This window comes from Neodiprion lecontei, chromosome 2, assembly GCF_021901455.1.
Source record: "Neodiprion lecontei isolate iyNeoLeco1 chromosome 2, iyNeoLeco1.1, whole genome shotgun sequence".
NCBI classification, from domain to species: domain Eukaryota; kingdom Metazoa; phylum Arthropoda; class Insecta; order Hymenoptera; family Diprionidae; genus Neodiprion; species Neodiprion lecontei.
The window spans coordinates 9088701-9101405 of record NC_060261.1 but is presented as its reverse complement, the minus strand read 5'-3'; the positions used below and the strand labels follow the sequence as shown (position 1 = coordinate 9101405).

At 40.8% G+C, this 12705-nt stretch overlaps 1 protein-coding gene across 9 annotated transcripts in view; it reads left to right on the top strand.

The window, feature by feature from the left end:
• The window catches only part of LOC107219344 (ankyrin repeat domain-containing protein SOWAHB), a 139856-nt gene that overhangs the window by 80411 nt on the left and 46740 nt on the right, over nt 1-12705 (top strand). For 8 of the 9 annotated variants that reach the window (XR_006903027.1, XR_006903026.1, XM_046732648.1 and 5 more), the window contains one exon: nt 10918-10930. Coding sequence is in view for 7 of the 9 variants with exons in the window: in XM_046732648.1 (XP_046588604.1) it covers nt 10918-10930 (13 nt within the window). In the remaining 2 variants the exon portion in view is untranslated. The remainder of the gene's footprint in view (nt 1-10917; nt 10931-12705) is intronic. The other variant, XM_046732646.1, reaches the window with a different exon arrangement.

Genomic DNA, 12705 nt, shown 5'->3' with positions numbered 1-12705 from the left:
AGGATCGATGCTGCAGACTCGTTCAAAAATGCGAACAACAGTGATCCCAACGATTGAATTGCGATTACGATATGAACATTTCTGATATTGCTGGTAAATATATTCTTAACCATGGAAGTTTACTCGAATTAATTTGTTTAGGTAAGTATCACAACGAGGAGAGTTCTGCGTACAGATCCCTGTACCGACATGTTACCGACATTTTTAAACGCTTCACAGTTCAGACGCAAACCCTTTTTTCGGGTGGAGGTTATCCCCACTTTGGTCAACTTTCTTGATTATCATTGGAGAAAAAACAGTTTGTGTCTGAGCTGTGAAACGGTTAAAAATGTCAGTAAACTGTCGGTATCGAGATCTGTACGCAGAACTCGCCATGTTATACTACTTAGGTATCCTTGAAGATGTACTTTCCAATTAATTTTACCCCGTCTTTGAAAAATGTACGCAACTTGATATCGTGCAGGCTTCTTTCTTCTTCTGCCTAATTGGTAACCAACGCAGTGAGACTCGATTTTCTAACTTGTTTTTGGTTGCTTAAAAATTTGAAAAATCGAGGTGGTCTATTTCCTGGTGAAAATATTGGGAAGCTTGAAAAACTTGGTGGAAAAAATTGAACCTATGAGGATTTGATGAGGAGATAAAGCCGTCTTCCGGTTCCTTTTCTCTCCTCTCATCTCGTCGACGTGTCTAAACAACTCTTGGTTAAACAGGGGCGCCGTTTAAGTTGGGTTTAAACTAATTGCCGAGCGAGGATGAATTACTCGAGTCTTCTTTTCCCCTCGACGTTGATACATACGTCCCCGTCACCCTTTGCGTCTCCCCGACCCCAACCCGAACCACATCCACACGCGGCCCTTGGTAAATCCCCTTTTCGTCACCCCTGCACGACTATATAACGCACAACTTTCCTCTACGTGGGCTCCGGGCTCAATAAACTACCTCTTCCGATTCACGTATAGAGACTCCGAACTAGTTTCCTAACTGTTAAAATTAACCAACTTGGTAGTCAATCAGTGTTGAATATCTCGCCTTGTCGATAGTAGACTTAGAATAGAATCTCATCGGAGGACATAGTTTCCTTTTACAATAACAGCCACGGCAATGTTTCTTCGACTTTCGAAGATGCTTGATGAAAATAGTAAGATGTAAAACTTGTAACTTGACGAATTTTAACTTGTCTTCTTTCTATCTTGCTGCAGTCATTATTGGTGCCTCTTCGAGTGACAATGTAGTTAACAAGTAGACAATGTCAGTTAAGCGCCAAGAAATGAAATTCGTGATACTACGGAGCATCCATTTAGTGTACCCTCTTGTCATGATTAAGAAAAAAAAAAATCGAATTTGATTGACTGAATCAGTTGACTTGATTTTGCCAAGTAAGAAAGAAAAGTCCAACTGTAATGATGACTTACTGATACTGTGATTTGCTTCTCAAGCTTTGTCATAAAAAATTTCTCTTCTTTCATTCTACTATTCGATGTCTTCGTACATCAGTCCATTACTCCTAATATTTTCTAATCTTTCCGTCCAATTTTCCCCATTCATAACGAACGCTTTCAAGTTGTAACGATGGTTGAGGGTCACAAGATCAGGGGTCCCTGATCTACAAGACATGTGGAAAACTTTGCGAAGAACCACTTCTCATATCCGACAGCTAGGTACTACCGGCTACGACGAATTTTCGAACAATTGCAAGATTTTCGGGGTCCGAAAGAGAATGCACCTGCCTTTGGTTGGCCCTCTCGAGTCTGGGTCCGACAAACCTGGAGCCTTGTTTCTGGTCCCATACGGAGGCTAGTAACTACTGAGGGAGCTCGACTCAGGTCCGTGCGTCGCGACTATAATTTGAAATAATTTATAAATCCTATTCAATTCAAATTAAGGCTCCACTCTGTCGGATGAATAAAAGATGCGCCGCGCGCAATAATGCGCGTGTGCGGGCAAATGGAGCCCGGCTTCTTTTTCCCATCTGCAGTTATACCTCTGCCTATACCTTCCTTATAACACAACGCGTATGTACCCGCTATTCTCCCCCCAGTAGAACCCTCGCGGGCGCCACGACTTTCACGTATTACCACGACGTACAGGTGTGTGCATTCACCGCAATTGGCACTCGAATTACGTATCCTTGACTGGGGAGTAGGTGTATACCTTCCGGATTAAAATGCAGATCGTATAGACTACGGGTCAATTATTTGGAATTACTGATGTTTCTTGGCGACAACAATGTCGGTGACCTACAAGACTTGCGTGATATTGCACGTACCTGTAACTGCAGTCGACTGGCAATCGTTAATTGATTAGATTCGAAGCTTGCTAAAAACTGGTAAACAAGTGTAATTTGTACTGTAAAAACACTGATCAGTATACCGGATGAATAGTAACAGACTGTTGGAAAAATTATTCTTAATTTTGAAAAGAAAAAAAAAAAAAAAGATTTTTGGAATAAATTCTTGAAGCTCTATTGGACCGACTGTTTCTTTAATTTAATTTAACGTCGTTCCGTTGAATCCTCTTTTTCTTTTATGATTACGATTTTAGAAGTTTGTAGAAGTTTTACGGAGGGATCTTATACACGAACGGATGGCAAAATCGTCGAAATACAGTATTTAAGGCTGAAATATGTCGCAGTGACACGGTTATTATTACTTAATTTTCAAATCAATTTACGGGAATCTATTTATTTTAATTTCTAAATCTAGAAAGTCAAAATACAAAAGAAGGGAAAATATTGAATGGTCAAAATATTTCTTAGATTCTCATTTCTTTGAAAATTTCATTAAATTGTATCCCTTTTACATTCCGATCCTACTACATTTTAACCTCCACCCTTTACTCCAAAGATTATAAATTTTGGCTCTCTGTACTTACACTTAGATCTATCTACATATGGTCTATTTTATAGTTCGACTTTCTACCTTTTGAAATTCTTCCAAACAGAATCTGGCGATTTTTCAAATTCGATAATATTTTCTCCCTTCTATTATCCGACCTCACTATATCCCAACCCCGACCCTTCATCCTACCGATTCTATAATTTTCATCATCTACATTTCGACTTTATAAATTTTGAAATTCAATGAAACAGATTCTCCCCTCCGTAAAAATTCGATACAGCGACCCTTTCATTCTCCGCTCCATCCACACATCCCCCCCCCCCGTTTCCATGGCCAGGGGTCGAGATGCAGTGCATTCAGGTTGCAAGGAAGGGTGATGGAGGAGGGGGAAGGTGTGCAAGTGCCTAAATTCGGGGTCCCGCGGGAGCCGGAGGGTAAGAGGGGCTAATAGGCGGGGGTCCTCGCCCCGTTTTATTCGCCACTCAATTTCGTTTTCCTCGTTTAATCATGCGCCGGGTCTCGTCCTCGTCCTCGTCCTCGTCCTCGACGGCTGCGGCTGCGGGGCGACCGACGGGGAAGAGGCAGGCGCCCGGGTCGGTCGGGTCGGCCCGTCATTTGTCAGGAGCTGTCGCGCCGCGAGCGTGTTTCTGTTCCAGCGGCGCAGATAGCGGCCCGTCCATAGGCCGTTCATCTTTATTCCTTTATATAGGTAGACCCAACCCGCGAGTGCGTGCGCGCGCGTCGGTGTGCGCGCAGGCTACACCTACGCATCGCGTTCGCGCATCGCCACGCACACCGCGTGCCCTAGACGACCGACTCGCCCCGGCCATTCTTCGCCCACCCTACACGAGACTACCCGAAACTCATTTAATTACAACAAACAATTTATTAGCTCTCCATCCGCGGTGGATCCGCCCACGAGAGTGAAACGAGATAACTCTGCACCAGTTTCAACGCGCTACTCGAATATTGTCTCTCCGACCACTCTCACCCTCCGATCTTCTGACCCCTGTACCTGCTACCCCATGCTGCTCTCGTCGTTCTATTCTAATTTTATTCCCCGAATGGTTAAGCGCACCCTCAGTCAGCATCCTTTTTCACGGAATTATATACCACGTCGCTCTACGGCTAGTCGATTTTTTATACCTGTAAAATTTGCAACCTTGCATCGCGATGACGATCGGTAAAAATTATGATAAACTCGTTCGTGCAATGAATCGTTACTTTCGAATCTATCGTAAACAAATTCACGAAATATCAATTTTTTTAAGAAGGATTTTTACATTCGGATGTATGGTACAATCACGATTTTTTAAAAAATTTACCAGAAACGAATACCAAAATTATAAACGAGACGTCCGATATCGTTTTTTTCACTTTAAATTGTTTAAAAGGGTTTAAAAATTGGTAGATTTGTTCGATGTTGCATTCCGCGATTACTTGTTTCGTTACGAAAACTGTATAATATTTTTCACTCATTTTATTCTAATACAGATTTTTGATTTGACAGCAGCAAATTTGATATTACTGTTCTTCAATAAAAATTCTCGCACTCGTGCAATATCGAAAAATTATACATTTACAGATACTAACGCGATGACAAAAAGTTCATTTTTAGAATTGTAAAGAATATAAATTTTCTCAGCAAAATAAGCCATTGTGAAGCAAAATCAAACAAATCTGTTGGATTTTTAACTATTTTAAAGTGATTCGATCAGCTTCAAAGTCTGAAAATTTTCATTGGTATTTTCATGGAATATTTGATTTTCCAACTGAATCTCATCGTGATCGGTTCAATGTTTCGAAGCAATTTTTCCTGAAAATAAATTCATCAGTTCGAGTTTTACGACAAATGCTTGCATTTCCCTGAGGAGAGAAAGGAAAAATCATTTCTCCAATTCCAAGCTTGCGGTATTTTTCTAACCCCGATTTCACATCCGGTGTCAACGCATAACTGAAGCACTAACAAAGGGAAATTCCAAATTGCAGTGTGTTATAAAAAAAAAATTAAAATTGCCCACTGACCGCAGTTGAAACTAAATCGTTCTAATATACGATTTGTGCAAAAGAAACCGAGTATATACTTACAATGCATTCTGCTAAGGAGAGAAAGTAAACGTCGATCAATTTTCCGTTACAAACCGTTGTGAGAAGCGTCGATTTATCGCCGTATTGGAGCAGTGATCGGGAAGCGTGGTTCCCCAAGTATGGCAATCGTCGTTTACAGTATTTGGGAAGCACCGCTTAGTACCGGATGTGCGATGTAAACGGCTTGGAATATATGGATAAAAAATAGTCCAACGTATACACCCGACAGGTGATTGTCAATATGTTGAAGTTAGTAACGTTAACGTAACGAAATATCATGGAATAAATCCTTGTACAATTTTAGGAGTTTCATGGAGTTGACTTTTCAAAATACTAACATACCTTCTTTGTTACGATTTACTAGCTGAATTTCAGACAATCCTTAGACCGCGAAGTAACAATTTTCCTAAACATTCATCGTTAAAGTATCGTTACCAATTTGAACCTGTTGAAATTGTCCACATCCCGATTCCGATGGTACGAAACAACGAGCGAATGACTTCGCGATGCACGTTGTAACGTTCGAAAAGTGAAGAATGAAAAAAAAAATAAAAATGTCGAGATCGTGTCGTAAATGGTGTAATTGCCGATTCCACGAGACGATTTCCCCATCTCGATGGTAATCCTCTCCCGTGCGTGATGAATAAATGGCGGCGATGTGACCCGCGGCGAGAAATCCGTTCGTCCGCGACATGTAACGGTGAGCTGATAAAATTCTGTGGCGGCAGGCGTCGTCTATCATTCCGGGACTGACAATGGCGGCAAGAGGAAGAGAAATAGAAGTAGAAATAGAAAAAGAAATAGCAAGAGCAAGAGCAAGAGGAGGTCAGAGAGTCAGTCTCTCTTCTCGGGCCAGTCTCCGTATCCCCTTTCCTTTCGTCCTTTCCTCCGAAACCGTATTGTGCTCATTGTCCGGTGTCTCAACTCTTTGGGCCGTGAGGCCCCTTATGAATGGAGCGAGGCGGACGCGCGACACCAGGACCCAGGACTCGGCCTATCTCGATGCCATCTCAACTCGGGCCCGCACTTCCGTGCAGGACGATTCATTACTCACGTTATTAATGGCCTGCCTTACTATCTTAATAGCCATTCACTCACTGCACCTCCGAGCTAGGCTGCATCCTCGAGATGATACAACCGTTCTCCGCGGGCCGGCCGTGCCACGCGGTAAAAACCGAACCCGCGACCGAGCGCCTCGAGTAGGTTCGGCGAGTCGCGAGATGAATCTTAAACTCCCTCATCCCTACCACCTGCTACTTCTTCCGCCAGATACTCTCCCATGGGAACGAACGCGAACGCGTCGAACGGACTTGTGTTGGTACTTCGGGTTACCATTTTTAAACTCAGTTTCGGTTCCGATCCTTCGGGTCATCGACTCTTCCGAAGAAACCGGAGAAAATCGTTACCGTAAGGTTGTCTTCTTGGCAGAATCATCGTTATTCGTGTACTGGAAAATAATCATACCAATGTTATCGCGATACTTCACTTCTTACGAGTTTTGCAATTCTCAATCAGTCAAAGAACTCACCTTGCAGACGCCTGTATCCGCCCAGAACATGACGACGTCTAGAGGATCGTAAAGTCTCCTTGGGTCACCATCGCTCCTCGTAAAATCTCTCCCAGACGAGACTTATATTATTACGGTATAACTCCCTCGTAATATTACCGATATTACGCTTTATGCCAAACATTTTTAACCTCGTTTCACACGCGTAAGACTGTTTGTGTCAGGTGACGCTGCACGAGAATGTAACAAATTACCGTCATGTCTTTGGCGACTGGTCGGCCACGGATCAACGTGACGGTTAAACAGCCAATTGAAACTCGATCGCGTCGCAACGACTCTTAATCCTGGCATATTTTCGTTGGGGTTTCGCAGTTTCACCTGCGAGGTCGGAATACACTGGAAAAGGATTCTCCTTCAGGTCGAACGAATCGTTATCCATTCGGATTATAAAATCTTTGACAGTAGTCGCGTGCTCGTTTGATACAACGTTTCGATGCATCAGCGGCTGGCCGTAGTTTCGCCTTTGGAAAAATTTTCCAAACGTTTACGCGAAGCTAATTGGCAGCCCGGCCGGATATCGAGGAAGATTATTCCCGTAGAAGATTACGATAATTACGCGATAGAACGAGGATCGAGGTACCTGCATACATACATGTATATACATAGAGGTAGAGCTACGTGTTCACCGCTACCTGTGCAAAGTCCCGCGGTTGTTGTTCTCTCCGTCTTCCCCGAAGCCGCTGAACACCGGGACTACCGGCAACGAGGTATATACACACCTATAAGATAAAGCAAAAGCAAGAAAAAGAAAAGAAAAGCATGCGGAGGAAGAGAATCGGCGAGGATCGGGGAAGAGCTATAAACGATGCGAATAAAGGAAGGAAGGAAGGGAGAACTCAAGCCGCAAGATCGCGTCGGCCCGCTCCCACGGGAGTTTTAACATCCAGCTCTCTTTCTATCTCTCTCTCTCTCTCTCTCTCTCTTTCTCTCTCGACTTTTAATAACAAAGCGAGGGAGTCGCGAACCACGATGCGCGCAAAATCGCCGGCAAAAGTTGAGACCGCAGATGCTGCAACTACCGCGCAACCGCGCGTAATTGCGCGGGATCTTTCACTTTTACACTGTAAAACCGCCCCGCCGACCTCGATACGACCCGGTAAGGCGTTGCGGTCTTGATTGATTATAAGTTTTACACGCTCTGAACCCGCCCGATGACCTCTCCCTGATCAAATCACCTTCTTTTGGGTCGCTGCTGCTGCTTTTGCCCTGCGGATGATTTGCCTATAAAATCTGATCGCTACCCTACTGATTGATTTTTTAATCGCTGTAGCACGAGGAGATCATGCTGTTTGTTGGCAGATGAGGTACACCTATATCACGCAGAGATGTTACATATTTTTAGGCACAGTGCAGCTGCGGTACACTACTGGACCTGAAAAACGTACCCGGACATCCTAGATTTGATATCTTACGCTCCACTGTTAAAAATTTCTGTACGGAACTTCCTACACTGCACTGAGAAAACTTTCATTTGTTACAGTACAGTAAAAAATAAAAATAGTTAAGCGGACTGAGCGGTAAGCGAAACTAAAAATTTCTCTCAGTGTGGATTGGAAGTTTTATTCGGTTACGGAACAGTGAATTCATCATACATTCACTGTTTATTCAATTTACAAGTACAATCATTTTAATACACAATTCGGTAAATTCAAATCAATTTTTATTTTTTTATTTTTTTTTGTATTTTTTCTACAAATTTTAGTAAAATCAAAATTTTTTATTACAAGTTCAAGATAAATATATAGCAATTTACGACACTAAATTGATTACTCGATATGTAGTAAATTTATAACCATGTTTCACAGTGTAATAGGTATAATACCTACTCCGATTTACGCTCTACGAAACGGTCTGCATTGCTGAATAGCTTTCGGATGAAAAATGATCGATGGAATCAGGTGAATAGCTGCGATTGAAACGTCGGTAATTATATCGTGACTGAAAACTTGTTTGAGTAAAAATTTCGATGATTGAATTGCAGTGACTAAATTTTTCGTTTGACGCTTAGTCGTGACGATCGTTGATTTGAGTAGTTCATTTTCACCCATTTTTTTTTTTTTTTCGTTGTATTACGAACAGTTACGACTTTTGTCAAATTATATCGCGCATTTTCTTCTTTTGTTCGCTTCGGATACATAAAAGTATACGTCGATACAATTTATAATTAAGAAACAAAGACCTGCAAACTATGCGTCCTCGTTCATCCATAATTTCATAAGAAAAATCACATTCACTAGTAGTATTATGTAAGTTAGAAGACTGCACACATTTTTTATAATTTTCTTTTCTCATTTTGTGTTTAAGCAAAAAACAAACACATCCGTGACCTTAAAATCAATAAGCTCATCAATGCCGTCGTACGTAAGATTTTATTATACCCGTCGGGTATACTTGATTTTTTCAATGTCCAAGTTATTTTGTACTTATTGCTATGTGATAAAAACATCGCGGAACTGTTACTCTGACAACCGCTTTTTTTCGCATATCAAGCTTTCGAGTTTAAACGTAAAGTTTCATTGAAGCAGCAATTGGCTAATCATCCGCTGCTTGATTCTGAGCTTGGTTCAACCAATAAAACACAAACTCCGTTGAAATTAATCGTAGTATGAAATAAAAGACTACGGAGCTACAAAATTGGACCTATATTGGAAATTGCAATTCTGCTCTGGATTTTCATCAACGCGATCGACGAGGCAAATTGTCTTTCCGAAGAAAAACACGGAGAGGCTCAATTAAAACTGCTGTACAGGTATTGAATAAATCGCAGGAAATATCTATGTCCGTGATGAAATGAAAACGAGAATGAAAAGAGGAATAGTATCCGTGAGCCGCGAGGTACGTGGAAGTCGACTGTGCTCGTGGATCGCGGGATATTTATAAACCATGCCTTGGCGATAAAATTTCCATATCGTGGGCAATAAACGACCGCGTATAAATTTGAATATCATTAAGCCATCTCGCGATCTGGCAGGTTACAGTAGGAGGGAGATAAAGGAAAATCGGCGAATCGGTTCATCGTCGATGCATGATTTCCGCTCGGTCGACGCTTCGCGACTTTGCAGATGTGTCAATGAAAAAGAATTGACTTCTAATAGAAGCTGCGGCAATTGAAATATGATACAATATCCGCACTGAGAAAAATTTCATTTGTTACGGTAACTAGAAAAATTGAGTAAGACAGGTATCGTTAAAAAAAACCGTTTGAATATTGTTGGAATGACGAAAAACGAGGTACGCCTAACCATTTTGCGCTATCGTCGATCCTTTTTTGGCAATTGAAACGCAAAATCAGTTTCTGAGGTTTACTCTACTTTTTTAGTTAAACAAGGCGTCAACGTCGATTTATCGTTGCACGAGCATTAAATTTTCGCAACAGTTGCAAGAAAATATAGCAACAGCGATCGTTGTGAGAAAGAATAGTAACGGATACTAGACTTTCCGGTAACAGCTAGAAAACTAATTTTCATTCTCCACCTGGAACTATATTTTTTGATTGTGCGACGATGAACGCGGTACAGATTTTAATCGACAGTCAAGAATCGATCGTCACCCCGCGGCAATTATCAACCGTCGGTTTCCCAGTGCGTGTTTAAACACCCCTAATCTACACCCCTATTTTCCACCCTTGTTCTATACTCGAGGAGCTTTATGATTTATTGCGCAGCACTGCTTTCGACGCTTTTAATTGCGGTACGCCGGCTCCGAAATGCAAACCTTTTATTATTATACGGCTACGAAATTTATCCTTAATCCTTGCCGTAGCGGCACTAGCGATGTGCGACGGAATGCGGCGGTAATTATGCGACACGTGCCGAAGTCGGTGGTAAAAATACAAACTGTTCCGACGTTGTTATACACGCGAATAACGCTTGTTGCAATTTTCTAAGAATGTTGTTATATCGTGACGTATATACGTGAATAACTATATGCACGGTATTAAGACACGGCCAGGCGAAAATCGCTTTTTAACAAGTACATCTATATTTATGCAGGGTATCGCGAGACTGAAACTCCTGTCTCAAATTAAATGCAATTTCGGATCGAGGCATGCATAGCAAATTATTGATCGCAGGAGGAACGTCTTCTTCGCATTATGCAGCGATGCATGGACGCCAGGAATCTCGACTCCGACTCTATAACCGGCGCTACAATTACATTCTAATTATTGCTTATGGATAATGAGTCTCGAGGAGGGTTAATTTTCATTTTTATCACTTACCATGTTATTATTTATTTATTTCCAAACGAATTTTTCAAACATTTCCTATACGCTGCATTATATTTCTACAGGAATGTATGTAATTTTCTACGGAACCGATCGCCGCCGATATTTTATGCGATCATGCGGTATATAAGCTGCAAGATTCCTACGTTCTTTCAAAAATTCTTTTGACTCAAGTTTTCTCTTTTTCTTTTCTGTTCCAGGATCCATCTTCTGTAAGTGAAATAAACGGAACCTACCCAGTGTATCTTTTTTAAAAACATTTTCACTTCTACGAAGTTTTTTATTCCGATTTTTTTTTTTTTTTTCTCTTTGTTTTTTATATTCCATCCTCTGCGATTAATCTCATCGGTCGGATATTGGACTCGCCGAATTGGACGTGACCCTAAATTCTTGTCCACCATCCGAAATCGGCGCAGGGCGTAAGTACCAATCACTTTTTTAATACTATCTAATTGTTCATTTTCATGTAATAAGGTAACAGGCGAAAATGGGAAACTTGTAGATTTTTACATTATAGCGTCAAGAAATCGGTTCATTCTGTCTTTCAAAGCCCTTGTATCACACAATGATTAACAATTCGTTCCAATTTAAAGGCAAAATCAAGGAATCGATCAGGCCAATTCAAATTCGTGAATTTTTTGGAACTTTTTAAGATATATTAAAAAAATTTCTGTAACATCTCCATGTAATTCGAAATCCTCGATTTCATCGAACGACGTAATCTTGAACTGTTGGAATTCCCAGAGCAAAAATACCGACCAGTTTTAGTCAACCCCTCGACGATGAAAATAAAAATTGAATCGCAAGACATTCCGAAGTGCGAGTAACGTCGAAGCTTTAAAATCTCGTTACACAATCTCACTCTGTGATTGATAATATATATGTACATAATATAATCACGAAGTCAGGCATGAAGTTATCCCGCTTTGTATATGCCCATTAGATAAAACAGTGCTCCGTATGCTGGGTAGTAAAAACGATATCTCTGAAGTGCGGGATTCGAATAGAACTCGGTGAGTAACGGAACGGAATTTGAATCTTTAACAGCCGCGGTATCATCGTCTTTCCACGCAATCGTTTAGGCACTTATCGCCAACGAACGAGCGAGCTTGCGTGGTTATTGATATTTATCACGGGGCAGTGACGAAGCGACGCATAAATGTAAGATATGTAATGAAAAGAAGAGAAGTAAAAAAAGAAAAAAAAAAAAAAAAACGCGACGGATAATATCTGTACACGCAATATATATCCAGCTGTTTGAATTATTCCTAAGTATACAATGGTCGTCACTTCGTGCAACGAAATTTATACGTATAATAAGCAACGAACAAGTCGAGTTTCGGGCCATTCTGCCATTGTGCCTTTGAGCGTGTGAATAAAGCATCGTTCGGAATTTTTACTAGGTGGTCGCAATTTTTTTGTTTTTTTTTCTTTTTTAGATTCAAATTCTTCCGCCGCAAGCAAACGTGGATAAATCATAATATAGAATTGATTTTTGACGAATTTGAAAGAATTTCAATTGTTGATTTTTTAATTCAATGCAAGTAACGTTTGATAAAGATTTCGAAAGATTTTTCAAACGATTTCATTTGATTTCGACTTTCTTCAAACTATTTCATGTATTGATTATCAAGCGGTTTGAAGTAACTTGTTCAGAACTTCAGGCAACTTTGAATGACTTTATATACTCTTGCGCGTGTTTTTCAGCGACTTTCAGTTATTTTGAAGTACTCTTAGTGACCTCGCGTGAAATCTAGTGAGTTGTTACAAGGATATTCTACTGAAAATTACCTGATAGTGATTTTAGAAAATATCGTTGTTTAAAACTTTGGAGTGTTTAATCTCAAAATCGATACCTTGTGCCTATTGATAAATAGTGAAACAAGATGAAAACTAAAACGCGATTCTAACAATATTTCGAAAGCAGGGGAAAAAAAAGAACTATCCACTCTTTAAGAAACATTCGTTGTATTGTGCGAGCAATTTTT